A 15913-nucleotide genomic window follows, 5' to 3' on the forward strand; every position below is an offset into this window, starting at 1 on the left:
TGCTTGCCTTGCATACATCATTAGTGATCTATAGCACAATGGGTTACATTCAATATGGCCACGGATAAAACAATTCGGAACAAAAACAATTAATGAAACAATTATCATTGCCGTCTTCTAGCAAATATACATTTGTACAGAAGTAATATCACCTTGGAAAGAAAACATGACACCGAGTTCTGGCTCCGCTCGCTGCTGCAGAAGCATGCACTGCAAATGTTCATTTTTCTGAAACAGGTGAACGAATGGACCCATATAGTGAGAGAACTTTGCTTCTTTCAATGCGGTTCAGTGTGTTGTTGTTTTTTTTACGAAACCCATTGAAACAAGTGATTTGAAGCAAGAGGAATGGTCTACTTGACTTGAAGATGTTCTGACTCGTCTCAAGAAACGGAACCAAGTTTGATATCAAGTGTACAAGTTTCAAATATGTCAGTCACCCTGCTTTAGTGGGTAGACTGTATGCTAGAGGCAAGTAAAGTGAGAGCAAGTGGCATCACTACCAGTTACAAAGACATCCAATATTGGTGGTTAACTTCAAGAACTCACATAACTTCTTGCTGCTGACAGGGAAAACCCAACTACTTCAATTTAGTTTTCTTCTATGAAGTCAAAGTTGAGATGTTCATTTACATGTTGAGTGAGTTTCGTGACCGTCGAAGTCTGTTAAAATACCATTGTGTCGTTTCAAAAATACATAGGCGTCAGAATATCGGCGTTCTTTTCTTCATTCCTGACAAACTTAGTTTCTGCAGAAACTGGCTTTTGGCCTGACAACAGCGTCACACACATAACAAAAGCTGCTCATGTTCTCGCAAAGTGAAATATTGCTTTAAAGGCTGCGGTCTTTCAGTGTTCATGAGATCATGAATTGCGTGAGAGAGGGGGAAAAGGGGGGGAAAACAACAGTAAAATCAGTGAAAAATAAACTTCTAATGTATAAAAAAAAAAGATTACACACACAACTGACTCAAAACGTCAGTAAATCACACATTGGATTAGAAACTGATTAGCATGGAGACGCAAGAACAAAAAACATCCATCCATCATTTTGTGCAAAAAGCTTTTCCTTAAAGGAATAGTTCACCCAAAAAGGAAAATTCTGTCATCATCTACTCACCCTCATGCCAGTTGAAACACAGGTGAAGTTTGTCCATATAACACACAGGGAGGTTGCCAGCACAACTCCATAGCAGCCTTCTCCAAAACAACTGAAGTCAGTGGGGACCAGTTCCTCAGAGTTCCAAAAAGACCTACAGTATATTTACACCATAACTTAGTGCAAATCTTAACTACAGCTGATTGATTTGCAACAAATAACACAGTGTGATTGTTTGGCTGTTTTTGTTTTGGAACTCTAAAGAACAGGTCCCCATTGACTTCAGTTGTTTTGGAGAAGGCTGCTACGAAGTTGTGCTGGCAACCTCCCTGTGTGTTATATGGACTAACAAATTTCACCTGTGTTTCAACTGGCATGAGGGTGAGTAGATGATGACAGAATTTTTATTTTTGGGTGAACTATTCCTTTAAGGAATAAAACTACTAGATATGACATGATGTGATGGCACATTGATATTTCGTTTCTCATAGGATAAATAGTCAAACCAGCTATACGATACAATTACTGAAGAAAAGGTGAAGTGGGACACACACACACACACACACACACACACACACACACACACACACACACACACACGAAACAGGACAGGAGATGACATCCTACATTCAAACCCACAGCCTTTTTCAGAAGGTGAAGTTTAAAGATTCTTCTAAGTGCAAAACGTTGACTCACAACTCACAAAGGATCAGTTAGTATTGGTTTACATGGAGATTCTTTTGGGTCCCCTATAGTCAAAAAATGCATTTTCTGAGATTTTTCCCAACATTCCTAGGGATGATTTCTCCTCCATGGTATTCCTCAGATGATTATACTGTAGGTTACATGTCATCCATGGTACTTTAATCCGTCATATTGTCCGAATAAAAGACACATTTGCATTCGAAAGTTAACTTAGTCCGCGCTTGTTTTCAATGATAATGTCAGGAAAACTTCCCAACTCCGATTTTGGCGTTTTTCATTTTCATCATTCAACAATTCGACAGTTTGCATGGTCCTAATGGAGCAGTGGTCAAATCCAGACACACACTGTCTGACACGGTTTCCAGTCTTTAAGTCTTAATTTTTTAGAAGAGCTTCCTGACATGAAGCTAAATATGAAATTCCATATCAAAGAGAGTGTCATTTGGCTAAGGTTGTCTGGATTTGGCCACAGTTGAGTTAAATGACTTGAGTAACTTCTATCAGGTCCAATGAAACCCATTGGAAAACACATTAGGTAGGCTATCTTAAAAAACTTTACTTTTTTTTTCATCCAACAGCAGTGATATGTGCTTGTAACTGTGCAGATTGAATTAAAACCCGAATCCGTCTTTACAGTATGGCGCCCCCTGTTGAACCACTGGCTTTGTTTATGAATCGCTTCATTCGATTTGACTTATAACTTATTGACTGAGCTTTTGCTATTGGGACTGACAATATGTAACAGCTACATATGACTTTTACGCATGTCTCAGGGCTGTAAGCGGTTTACACGGGTTTACAGTTGTAAAAAGCTTATTTTTACTAATTCAAGTCAAACTCTTCAAGAATCCAAATGAGTATACTTATATTAGGATTAGGGCTGTAGCTCATGTATGTTTTCTGTGCAGATATAAGCCTGTTAATGCTGTTTGTACCACTGCCCATCTGTGTGGCTTCAAAATGAACAAACATTGTCTTAATAACAAAGGATATGCAAACATTTCATATGTTTCTTACCTCATAAAGTCTGTGTTGGACAGTATTTGCATCTCAAATGTCGGCTTTGGTGAGTAATTATTGAGAAACTTAGCTGGGGTGAAATTTTTGTTAATACAGATATTGCAGGGAAGCTAGCTGTTAGCATGTTGCGTACTGTAGCTAGCAAACACTGGTAGAAGCCAGCTAACTGTGATTAAAAGAGACTAATGACATTACTGTCCAATATAACCACCTCGAGGTAAGAAACACAATGAAATGCTTTGTGTGGGTGGCACATAATTAAGTGTTTATATCCTTTTAAGGAAGGACAAGCTAGCCCAACATCCTATTGCTAGCCATTTTCCAGAGTAGCCTGACGTTTAGCGAGGGCTACAGCAGAAGGAACCAAGATGGCAAGACTAGCGTCCAAAATCCTCAACTTCCATCTTTGTGTCCCACACAGAACGGTTGTCTATGTTTTTTTTTTTTTAGTGGCGACACGTTTTCTTCTCAGCAAAAGTGCCTAGCCTCAAACTTTTTCAGCCCTGGCTAACTCAAACACTCTTGTCATAAGTGCACCCATTAGAAAACAGTCCCACAACGCATTTTTGGTCCTAAATCATAGTTTGACAAGTCTTATGGTCCATCGCTGTTGATTGACAGACCATTGCAGTTTTCAGCAGTAGCCATGTTGGCCCCATGGCACCTGTGTGCGCAGAATGGTAGTTTCCATGGAATGGGGATTGTCCAGTGGATTTAACCAAATTTACAAGGAAAGGGGGGCAGGGATCATATACAGAAAAAAAGTCTGGTCATTGTGGTTTTCACTAGCAGGGTGCTCGTGAAATCCTGGTCCATGGCCTGTGTTCCTGCTGATTCGATTTCTTTTTAGTCCATACACATGCCGTTTAAAGCAGATGACATCCTCAGGAGTCTTTTTGTCCTTCAAAAAAATAAAGTAGTTAATCATAGAGGTGAAGGAAAAGAAGAGATCTCCGTTAGAGAAAACAGTGGATGGTGGTACGTTCAAAGGACCCCAGTTCAACACAAGAATTGAAAAAAAAAAAAAGGCGGGAAACGATGTAAGGAAAAGCAGGAAAATGGAATGTAACAGTGTGAACACCCATGCATCCTTTGTCATCATCGCTCACAGCTCCCGCCTGCCTGCTGCCATTCTACTGCAGCGGCCATTTTGTGTCTCTTCACATACGCTTTCGTTTCATCTCGGGGTGAAATCAAGGAAAAGGAACCTAAAAGTGGGTCTTGGCATTTTTAATACAATAATGTATTCATGTTGCCGGAAAGCTTTGTTAAAACTTTCTAAAAAGTTCAGAAAGTTTCTTTTTAAAGTAACTTTGTCAGAAAGCAGTGGTTGCTTTCTCTTCCAGGAATGCAACATTAGGAATTTCCACCACATTTCTCCAGAATAATCTGCTGAACCATTTTCTTTATACTCCTGCTGCCCATCTAGGTCCTGAGCACTAGAATATCACTCTTAGGTAGTTGCTTTGATTTAGTTGGGGAAGCAAAATGGCGCAAGTGAGGATTTACAGGGCTGAAATCTGTATGAAGCCACAACAGCCATTCTGATTGGTTGATTGGTACTTATTCTGATGGTGATGATTCTCTTTCAGCGACCCAACTTTTAGAATTAAAACACCGCTGTCCAATGGACCCTTCTTAATTCTGCGGGGTGCAGAAATAGGTCTGCGAGCCGCAGTAGTAATTCTGCGGCGTGGAGTAGTAGTTGCCCTGGTGGTGGTGGTGGTAGTTGTTGTTTTGCGGGGTGGAGTAGTAGTTGTGGTGGTGGTGGTGGTGGTGGCTCTGGATGTTTCCGTAGGCGAAGAGCAGCGGGGCCGTGGAGGAGGGCGGCGGGGCGGACGCCACGCCTCCCGTTAGACTGCCGTTGCGCTGGATGGAGCCGTACCAGCTGGAGGAGCCCAGCTGGGGGGTGGAGGAGAGGAGGCTGAGGGAGGGAGAGACAGAGCGAGAGAGAGAGAGAGAGAGAGAGATGAGGATTGAGAGGGGGAGTAGGGAGGGAGAGGAGAGGAAGGAAGGAGAGAGAAAAAATCTGTTGATTAATCAATCATTTTATCTATCATGGTATTTACTTTTCAGACCGATTTGTCAGGCTGTATTGTATTATAATATTTGATATTCTTCTTCTTGTTATTGTTGTTGTTGTTGTTATTCTCCTAGGTTTCAATGGAGAGTTTTAGTGTCCCATGATGGTCTAAATGCTGTTTCAGAGGCTTTTCCACGCTGGCAAGAATAAAATTCTAGGGGGGAAAAAAATACTTGGAATTTCGGAAATTTTTGACATGAAAATGGTGACTTTTAAAGATGTTGCATATCAGCACAAAACATCCATGGATCCAAAAATATCTACATAGGCCCTTAAAACCCACATCGGTTAAACCCTAATTAAAGCAGTGCAGAAGTGGCATTAGTTGTGTGTAGCTCTGGCAAATCTATGTATGTACTTGTTTGTGTGTATGAGGTATGTGTCTTGTGTGTGTGTGTGTGTGTGTGCGTACCCACCTAGCCCTGTCGGCCCTGCTGTTGCTCCTGGATAGGTCGTCGTCACTGTCATACCGTCGAGGGTTGTCAAAGAAATAGGCTCTGGAGCTGAAACTGTGACTGTTGATCATCCCTCCTGGAGTCTGGAGGAGAGAAGGAAAGCAGAAGTTACTATGTTTACATTTTTACCTACAGCTATTAGTCTTCAAGAATCAAAGTCAGGTCAGTCGGTCAGTAGGTCAGAGATGCCGCTTGATACCTGGAACGCTATCAAGCTTTCTACAAATCTTGTGTGTTATTTAACGGGTTATTAATTGTTATTTACACTTGAGAAAAATGTAGTAAAAGCTGTATTATGGTGAACGTTTGACCATAGCTTTGAGTCTTCACATCCCAGTTGTACATTTTCACACAACTCCTACAATCCTCCTCTCATATTCAAGAAAGAACTACTCTGCCTACACTGTGTTTGACCACTCAGTTAGTCTTCTGTACAGAATGTGGACTTGTTTCACTCTACCCGACAGATAACAGAGCCTCCAATGTGTAGGAAATATGTCATGACTCTGGAGCCGAGCCAGACAATTCATGATGCATTATAAAAATATCACACAGACTTCAACAGAAAACAAAAAGTTCCATCAGCGGCTGAAAAGTTGACTTTTTTGACATACAAGGTTTCTGAATAACACTGATTATAGTGTAGAATAGACGAGAACAGAACCCAAGGCATATGTAGAATAGAATAGAATAGAATAGAATAGTGTGTGTGTTTTTTTTACCAGGTTTTGGTTGGGTCTCTGGACTCTGAAGAAAACCACCACTAAGCTGGTAGGCAGCAGCTCCCAGAAGAACAGAATGATCCCAAACACGATGTAGGCTTCACCGCTGATCTCCTGCACATCAGCCTGCAACACACACACACACACACACACACACACACACACACACACACACACACACTTGTATGATATACTATGTATCAGTTACATACATTACCTGAGGCTTGGGACACACTACACGACTGTGAAAAGACTGGACATCACACAGTTAATGTGTACGTATTTGCATAACACACTACCTGAATTCTAACGCCACACAAACAAACCAATCAGGCGACAAGATGAAATCTAAAGCTACTGCAAAACTGAACCAACACAAACATGGAGGTGAAGCATTTTTCTTTCCACACTTTTACACTTTTTTTCCCCTTCTTTCGTTTTCAACTCTCATCGGCTATTGCTGATTTAAGTTCAGATTTGATTCGTTGACCAGCTCACACTACAGGAGGACGTTGAGACTTGATTTGTGTCATAAAAATCACACACATTTGAAATAATGGTGATTGTCCCAACTGGATTAAAGCCCCTCACACACTACAAGATCATCTGTATGACACGACGACTCGTTCCGATCTTGGCTAAAATCAGCCTAAAAGTCATGTAGTGTGTCCCCAGACTAACTCTTCTCTACTTCACTACTACATGCACTAACACTAGCCTAACGTTGACCTAACCATAAGCTTAGGGTCCTGAAAGTATAAGACCCAACACTATTTCCCCTACAGTTATTCATTATCTAACAGAGTGGTGGTTGGGGGTCACTTTGGTCTTAGTTCCACTTCTGTCCTTGGCTTTAGTGCAGGTTGCAACACTAAAACTGTACTTTTATGGAATATTTTATGAGATACCTCTAAAAGTCATATGTTACGTTATATTATGACCAGCAGTAAATAAAAAGTAGGGTAAACTATGACCCAAGTGAGGATCATCATAAGGCAAACAAGCACCATTACAAACAAAAACTAATGACATTTTCATAGAACCATTCCTTTATACAGTATTAGTATTTTTATTATTAATATATTCTTATATATATTTGGGGGAAAAGGTGGGAAATCTGAGTTAAGGTCGGTTTTACCACCCGCTACATCCCTGTTGATGAAATATAATGGATATTTTTCATAGTTTTCTTAAAGAGGAACACACACACACACATACACACACAGAATGATCACACAGATATGGTGAGATGTCACACTGGCAGCTTGTATTCTGACAGATTAAAGGGACAATTCGTAATTTCAGATTACGTCCACATACACACAGAGGACATTCATGGTGTGTATCACGTCTAACACACACACATTAACACACACTAATCGAGGAAACCCTTTAAAATGGCCTGTCTGTCTCAAGGGCTGAGCCATGATGTAGGTCACACACGCACACACACACACACACACACATACACACACAAAAGCAGATGGTTATTTATAGACAAACAAAGCCCTTTACCCTACTAAGCATTGCCTTCCCAAATCTCCTAAGATGGATTGTCCACACACACACACACACACACAGACTGTGGCTAAATAAATATGTATTTCCCATCCAGAAGTGAACAGACTCAGCACAGTACCTGGTCAGAAACGCTGTACCAGCCGTAGTTGAAGGGGCTGGGTCTGTCCTGCGGAGACAGAGCCACCACCACCAGGTTGTAGCAGGCTCTGGATGTGTAGAGGAGGATCACCACGGCTCCTATGGCTGTCGCCTGGCACACTGACGTACCCTGGAGACACAGATTTGGTGCTTATTATAGGATCATACTGATATATCCCTTTATGTATTGTCCCATTATTAAAAATCTACTGATTCACTACTACTGCTTACTAGTGATGGGACGATACGCTTATCTCACGATGCGATTCAATACGCGATATGAGGTTCACAATTCAATACAACCACGATACGATGTAATAAATAAAAGCTCAGTGACAACAAAGTCTGACTGTGCAGAATTATGTTCATTTCTGAGACACAAATCTTTCTAGCGATGCCATTGGCTTGCTAGAATGTAAACAACAATTTAAAAATGTCATTACAAAGTGCAAATAAGAGAGCTTGTGAAATTGTGATGGTCAAGCCCCCCCCCGACACACACACTGTTCCCAAACTGTGGGGAACACTGTATAATATGCTATGATATTACATACTGTATATGGTTGTATTCCTACCTTGGATTCGAGGTAAACGTTGGCAGAGGACATCTTGGCGATCTTGAAGATGCAGACGGCCAGAGAGACGGCACACAGCACAAACAGACTGTCGTTGATCAGGACCCGGGCCAACACCGCATGTCGGATACCCCCTTCACTGGGGGGACGGACAGATAGATAGAAAATGACGGGGGGAAAGGCAGAAAAAATGAAAAACTTAAAAATTTCAGTGTTTAGGTAATTTACATTTCTGATTCCAGTAGTAGTGCAAAAGGTATTTGTCGATTTACCTTGGTGATTCAGAGCGCTCCAGAGCTCCTTGCACCAACAGTGCACAAGTTAAATTCACCACCAGGAAAAAGATACTGAGACACAGGAAGAACAAACGCAGAGGAACCCTGCAGAGAGAGAGAGAGAGACATTGAGACAGAACGAGAAAGAGAGAGAGAGAAAACAGAGGGTCATCAGTCAAAAAAGGTTTATACGTCAGCCGTTAAATGAACAAAAACTGCAATATTAGCACTCCTTATAGATGTTTCCAATGTAGATGACAAATGACATGCAAACCAGCAACAACAACAACAGGTCAGACTTACTTGTACTTGGTGAGTTCTGGGGAATACTTGGCTTTGGCCTTAAACATCACCTAGACAGAGAGAAGCATTCCAATATTATTATAGATATTGGTGATTATCTAATATTGTGTAATACACGTGTTCAAACAGTATTATTTAGCATCTGTGTGGTCTGAATGCATGAACAGTTGTAGGTTTTTTAAATTTTTTATGTTTTGTATATTGCTTTGGCAATATCTTTTCTGATAAATACTCATGACAGTAAAGTCATTGAACTGAAAAACAGAGACAGAGAGAAATAAGGTAAAGTATCAACACACTATATTGAAATTGTATATTATTTAATTCATATTTTGGCTAGTTTTGTATGAAACTGAGTTAGGACATAATGCAATAAATTGTCAAAAATGTAATAAAACATTTATCTGAATGAGTCAAAAGTGTAATAAAACTTAAAAAATGTCCTTAAGACTGATACTGTACCAATTAAAAAAAAAATTCAATGCTATGTTCTTATAATGCAATTCTAATAATAACAATACACTTTATTTATAGAGCACTTTTCTAAACAAAGTTACAAGGTGCTTCACAGAACAAAAGCCAAACAATAAAAACAATCGAAAAAAATTAACATTCTATAACGACTAATGCAACAATCTGTAGCATTATCTATATCTATTATTATAACAAAAATTATTACAATATACGTCTGACAATTTATCACTGTACATTAGCATTTTTATTACATTTCTGACTCATGGGACATTTTACGACATTTCAACAAGTTATTACATTAGCAGTTCCTGCAGGGCATGTTCAATAAATCCACATACAGAAATATGATGAGCAGAGGTGACAAATTATTATTAGAGCTGCTTATGATGACATGATTTTTTTTAATGTTTGTATCGATTTTAAGGCTCCAAGTCCTATTCGAAGCTTCAAAATGTTTTTGGGGTGTTCTATTGAGAGGAAATATGTTACAAATGTTACAAAGAAAAAAAAAACAAAACAAAAAAAAACTGGGTCAATTTAGGAGAAGAGTGTGACTTAACAGAGCCTGTGGAGATTCCTGTATACCTTTAAATCACACACACACACACACACACACACACACACACACACACAGAAAAAACAAGAGGGCCAAGATTCCACTGCACATCACATGACGCTGTGTGCCAATATATATATAATGTAAATTGTGTGTGTGTGTGTGTGTGTTTGAGGATTAACTGTGCTGCCCTAGTCAAACCTATTAAAGTGGTATATCACTTTCACCTGATCGGTGTGTCTCTATAGGGACACATGTTGAGCCAATAGGGACACATGTTGTGTTACCACCTGAAAGAACTTCATTAGTCTGGGTTTCAGTGGAGAGTTTTAGTGTCCCATGATGGTCTAAATGTTGTTCCAGAGGCTTTTCCACCCTGACAAGAATAAAACTCTGGGGGAAACACTGAATACTTGCAATCTTCTGGCATGGGAAAAAAACGTCAGTCAAAAACTCATAATTCGAACCGCAGACAAGTCCTATTTAAGAGTGTGGAAAAGATGGGACATTGGTCTCCAGTGATTCAGCTCACTCACTTCCTAGAATGGCATTTTGTTTCCAAGCGATGTTTGTCAAAATGTATTTTCAGCTCTTCACAAATACAGACAGACAGACAGTCTGATGAAAGCCTCATTATCTATTAAACATTTCAAATGTTCAGATTAATGACCCTGTGTTTTTGATATTATATGATAGGTGTAACGGACCCAAAGGTCCTGAAACCTGCTCAACAATGTCAACATTCAATTTAACTAAACACACACGCGCACGCACACACACACACACTCAGACACACAAACCCTTTTGTGTGAGAATGTAGGCCAGAGGGCGGTAATTTGTAACCTAGAAATGAAGCAACCAGCCAACAGCACACTGCCTGTTCATACACTGTGTGTGTGTGTGTGTGTGTGTGTGTGGTTGCTTTGCCTCAAAAAGCCATAGAAATCCAGTTAAATCAACAATTTATTCACATGCAGGCTTTGATTTGAACAGTGGTGTGGTTATGTAAAACCATTTTCATACATTATTAAGGTGTGTGCTTACATGTTAGAGTCTAAGTGATTTTATAATAAGCGATGCCTTCAAAAATGTTTTAAGCAATGCAACAAACAACCACCTATTCCTCAAAATGTATTGCGAAGTGATAACTGATAAGGCCAATATGACCATTTTCCGCCCCCTTTATTAATCACTATTGCAGGTTGTGTCTCTGAATGAGTTAAAAACTTAACAAGGGGAACTAAATCACATGTCACGACTCATGCCTGACTCATCAGAAAACATGCTACACACACACTCAAACACACACACAGGGGTTTCCATGATGGTGTGTCAGATGGCATGTCGTGTCATAGTGGCCAATCAGTCACAAAGTGCATCATTGCTCTTTGTGGCCTTTCAAATTTTGAAAAATTTTGACCTTTAATTATAGCGCCAGAGGTCAAGAACCTCAAAATGAATCTGATATATTGTTCAGGTCTGACCTGGTCCAACACTAAACCAGAGACATGAAGAGTTTGGTCACTGCAGTAACATGACTCTATAACATTTTATGGTGTGTGTGTGACTCGCCCTTCCTGCTGTACATTAACACGTTGCCCTGACAAGCTGTTACATTTGCACTATTTCCATCCTTCTGTCTGCTTCTAAGAAGGTGGATGTAAATTTAAAAATAAATTAAATGGCAATGTTTTGGGTTCTCTTAAAATTGCAATTTCGTTGTATTTCTTTACACAGTATCATTGAATTTGCCACTACATGATGATTACAGAAGTTTATGATGTTTTACTCAACACTATTGCATTTATTTGCCATCAAAACATAGGTGTAGATTCATGTTTTTCAATTGATCGGCACCATTTGTGCGATGGTTCCAATTCTAAATATGTTCAGGGCATTGAACTGTACATGTATGTTAATTTTGCTGCTGTTACACAAGTCTGAACAATTTGATCCATTTCTGGCCTATTTTCACCTGACTAAGAGTGAAAGTGAGAATGACTTTGACTGGTCACAGATCAGCTGATAGGACTACAAAGTTAATTCAGTCATTCAGCCAACTTCCCAAAGTGTGTGTGTGTGTGTGTGTGTGTGTGTGTGTGTGTGTGTGTGTGTGTATGTGTGAGAGAGAAAGAGAGTCAGAGAAAGAGAGAGAGAGAGAGAGAGAGAGATACAAACTGGCCTTTGATATTTGGAGTGGGCAGCTGTTAAACAACTGTGACTGACCAACTGTCTCTCTCTCTCTCTCTGTTTCACACACACACACACACACACACACACACACGCTCTCACACACACACACACACACACACACACACACGGTTTGTGATAACATGTAGCTGACGGGGACATTTAGTTGAATCTTGTCCATATATTGAACAGGACACTGGTCACATCAATGGAGGCCTGGACTGCAACACAAGCTTTTATCTTAAAATCTCTCAACCCAATTTAAAGAGCTTTCAAACCACAGGCAACCAAAAACCAACCAACCGAAGAAAATAACCCCAAAATAAACTGACAAAAGTCTGCTCATTCTCTACGACCGAGCACGTAGGCTGTTGTGGACCACGGTCGCCTCATTTCCTCATTTGCAGATGAAGAAAAGCCGTCTGCAGCTGAACTTGACAGCTTTGTCCAATAGTGACAGAGCAATACTGTTTCAAACACTACTACTACCGCTGCTACTGTGACTGCAGGTAATGTTACACTCCGCTAACAGCCAGAATAATCAAACAGCTTTTTCAAAAGAGATTAAAAGAAATTATAAACATATGCTGGCTAGCTTTGTGTCCTATGTTGGCAATGAAAAATCATCCATGTTGTTTTTATATGGATACTGCAGCCAGTTCATTTTCTCGACCATCAAACTAAGCCTTGCTGCTGCAGTAGTAATGTTACTGCTAGCTAGCTAAACTTTCGTTCCAGAAACAGTTGAACGTACTAAAATTAAGTCGGCTAACATGATTCCCTATTGACAATTTTGACATAAAATTGAAAATGTTTCATGTATGTTATTTGTTACGGTCATATGTTAGTTTTGGAGAACTTTTGGCCGAAGCGCAGACTTTTGTCCGCCATTAATTTTAGCGGATGTTGGAACTTTTGTTCTTCTTCTTCTTCTTTGCTGACGTTGCAAGGTGTTGTGGGATGTCCTACCACGCCTAAGGAACCACTGTATAGCCTACTTCATTCAAAACCGGCTAAAACAAGGTACCTTAAAAGGATGCTTCCTATGTGCCCTTCCACAATGAGACAGAACTTGAAAATGTTGACCTCCTACCTAGAAAATGCTAGCTAGATAGGAAGCTTCCTTGGGTTTGAGACGAAGCCAATGTAAAATGCTGTGTAGAGGCCAGTAGAGGCCTTCAATCTCTTCTCATGGTCTCGTTTGTTTACAGTAATTATACTAATGTCTCAAAATGACTGTGCTAATGATTGACTGATTTTGAAATGCTACACACAGCACCTTTACAGTTCATTAACTGTCCTTGGAGCTATTTGTGGGCAGATAGGCTGTCTATGGTTGCTAGGTGTCCTTGGTCTGCGTCAATTGGGAATTAATGGGCGATGTCGGTACCAGAGATTACAATGAATCCTCCCTAAACAACCTGCAGCCATGTTGGCCTAGACTCCATACAATAGAATACAATTGAATACTATTTGCCTTCACATCCACTGTATGGACACCATCTGCTGTAGAATAGATGATATTTTTTTTCAGTCAACAGTAAATAGATTAAAGTTGAACAGTGTGAAATGAATACAATGAGTGCAGTATTGCAACGTCAGCTGTTTTCTGAAATCAGGTCACACACACAAATACACACAAACACCTCGCACCCTCTCATCCTCTCTCACACACACTGCACAGTCTCTTTATCCTCTATCACACACACACCTTACTATATCTCCATTCTCTTTATTTATCTCTCCCTCCATCCCTCTCTCTCTCTCTCTCTCTCACACACACACAACCTTTGCTCTCCCTCTTTCTCTCCATTATTTCTCTCTGTCTCACACTCACAGACACACCTCCTCTCTCCATCCCGTTTCTCCCTCTCCCTCACACACACACACACACACACACACACACACACACACACACACACACACACAGACACAGACACACAGCAGTCCTACCTGGGTGAAGTAGAGGTTGAGCAGGCAGAGGGTGAAGAACTGCAGGCAGACTGGGCAGCAGTAGAGCAGCCAGTAGGCCAGGGGCTGCAGCTGGTTGGCCTGCACCACATTTTTAAAGTAAAAGGAGAAGAGTGTTGTCCTCAGCGCTGCCCACAGCAAGCACAGAAACAGAAACACACTCTGGTAGCTGAAGCGCTTGTGTCCGTAGTGCAGAATGAGCCAGAGCTGCAGGTAAACGAAGATAAACAGGAACGAGTAGAGGACGGTGTAGATGATAGTCAGACTGAGCTCCAGTGTTGGGGAGATTGCAGCTCCGGGGGACTCCTTCACTGAGGTAAACAAATGGGAATTGACCTCCTTTCCTGCTGAAAACATCTCCATTGACGGCTCGCGGGGTGTCGGGAAGGTAAAAACACTGGAATTAGGTCAAACTCGGGTTAATTTCACCGTGGTTGACGAGAAAAGACGAGGGTATTCCAGTGCAAAAAATGCGATAAAAGCAGTTTATTCTGAAAAGAAGTTGCATAATGAACTGCGCTGGGATGTAAGTCCGTTGTTTGGTTGGAGAAAGAGGGGGGTTTAAAAAACGCTGGGCTAAAAACAAGACAAAAACAAGAGAGGGGGAACGAAAAAACAGAGAGAGGTCCCCCTGTGAATCTCTGCAAAGCTGCTCTCTCTCTGCAAAAAACAACTTGGGGGGAGGAAAACCTCCAGATCAGCTGTGATGCAGTTTTGGACCCGCCTCCCTGCTCTCGAATAATACGGAAACTAGCTCTCCGTAGGGCGCCATTTTGGCTCAGCAGCGGGCTCGCTTTTGCGTCAAAACGCCTCGCTCTGGATCCACAGATTCCACCCAGTTTCCGCGCTAATCTCCAAAGTGAACGACGTGTCTACGCCCACTTACCCTATGTGCCAGTTCATTGGCTATACGTCCCACCCAGCCCCCACAACTCTCTCACTCGATTGGTTTGTGATGATGTCAGCTGTAGAAGCGCCCCGCCCCCTTATTCCCATGCGATTGGTCATTTAATTCAGTCAAAAAATCCCTTCATCTGATTGGCTTGTCGGAGCACGTGGGCTTGTGTCGCAGGGAGAGAGACATCAAAACAATTTACAGAAAGCTGCGTCAAGTTAGCGAGAGAGAGATAGAGTAACACCGGTACTCAGTCGACTTGGCCTTCAAAATAAAAGCGTCAAATTTGACTCTTGAAAAATAGAATAAGTAGGTATTGGCGAACACAGAACAACAACCTTCGAAATGAAAAGACAACAATTGCATTTCTATTTACTACAGATGCCCCCTTTTCACTTCAGTACTTTGCATTACTCAAAAACGTGGCAACACATATTCGCCAATAACAGTTTTATTTTAACACTATGACAGGAAGTTGTTTTTACTCTGGTACCTTGACACTGATTCCCTGAACAAGCGAACATCTTTCACTTGTGACATATCCTTAAAATTTCAGTGTAAAACTTGGCGAAATATCCTAACTTTGTAAACTAGCAATGTCTTTGGCTTACATTCCGCGGAAAATATGCCGACATGTAGCCTCTAAATACATGAATGTTAGCTAACAAAACGCCATCGAAACGTATGGATATCACCAAGATAGCTAAAAAGCTAACTCATGCTGTTACTAAACGTAATGTAACGTTATAACTACCTACATAAAGTAACGTACAACGCTAGTGTTTGGACTTTCTTCAGGAGTTTAGACTTTAGGATACACAGCTGCCATTTACTTCACATTGAAGATTCATGTTTTCTGCCTGTCTCTCCATCATTTGCGACTAGTTTAACTAGAGTTGTTAACGTTAGTTGCACCTGCAGAGACAGCGCC

The 15913-nt window shown here is 40.8% G+C and overlaps 1 protein-coding gene across 1 annotated transcript; it reads right to left on the minus strand.

Moving 5' to 3' along the window:
- Positions 1 to 4462: 4462 nt before the first annotated feature.
- gpr137c (G protein-coupled receptor 137c) lies at positions 4463 to 14444 on the minus strand. Its single transcript, XM_071926445.2, has 8 exons — positions 14070 to 14444; positions 8897 to 8946; positions 8591 to 8698; positions 8319 to 8457; positions 7724 to 7873; positions 6085 to 6210; positions 5324 to 5445; positions 4463 to 4748 (listed from the first exon to the last, which is right to left on the minus strand). Exons 1-8 carry the CDS (start codon positions 14442 to 14444, stop codon positions 4463 to 4465), a joined length of 1356 nt encoding a protein of 451 aa, XP_071782546.1.
- Positions 14445 to 15913: the final 1469 nt, after the last annotated feature.

Source organism: Centroberyx gerrardi, chromosome 21 (assembly GCF_048128805.1).
Source record: "Centroberyx gerrardi isolate f3 chromosome 21, fCenGer3.hap1.cur.20231027, whole genome shotgun sequence".
NCBI lineage: Eukaryota > Metazoa > Chordata > Actinopteri > Beryciformes > Berycidae > Centroberyx > Centroberyx gerrardi.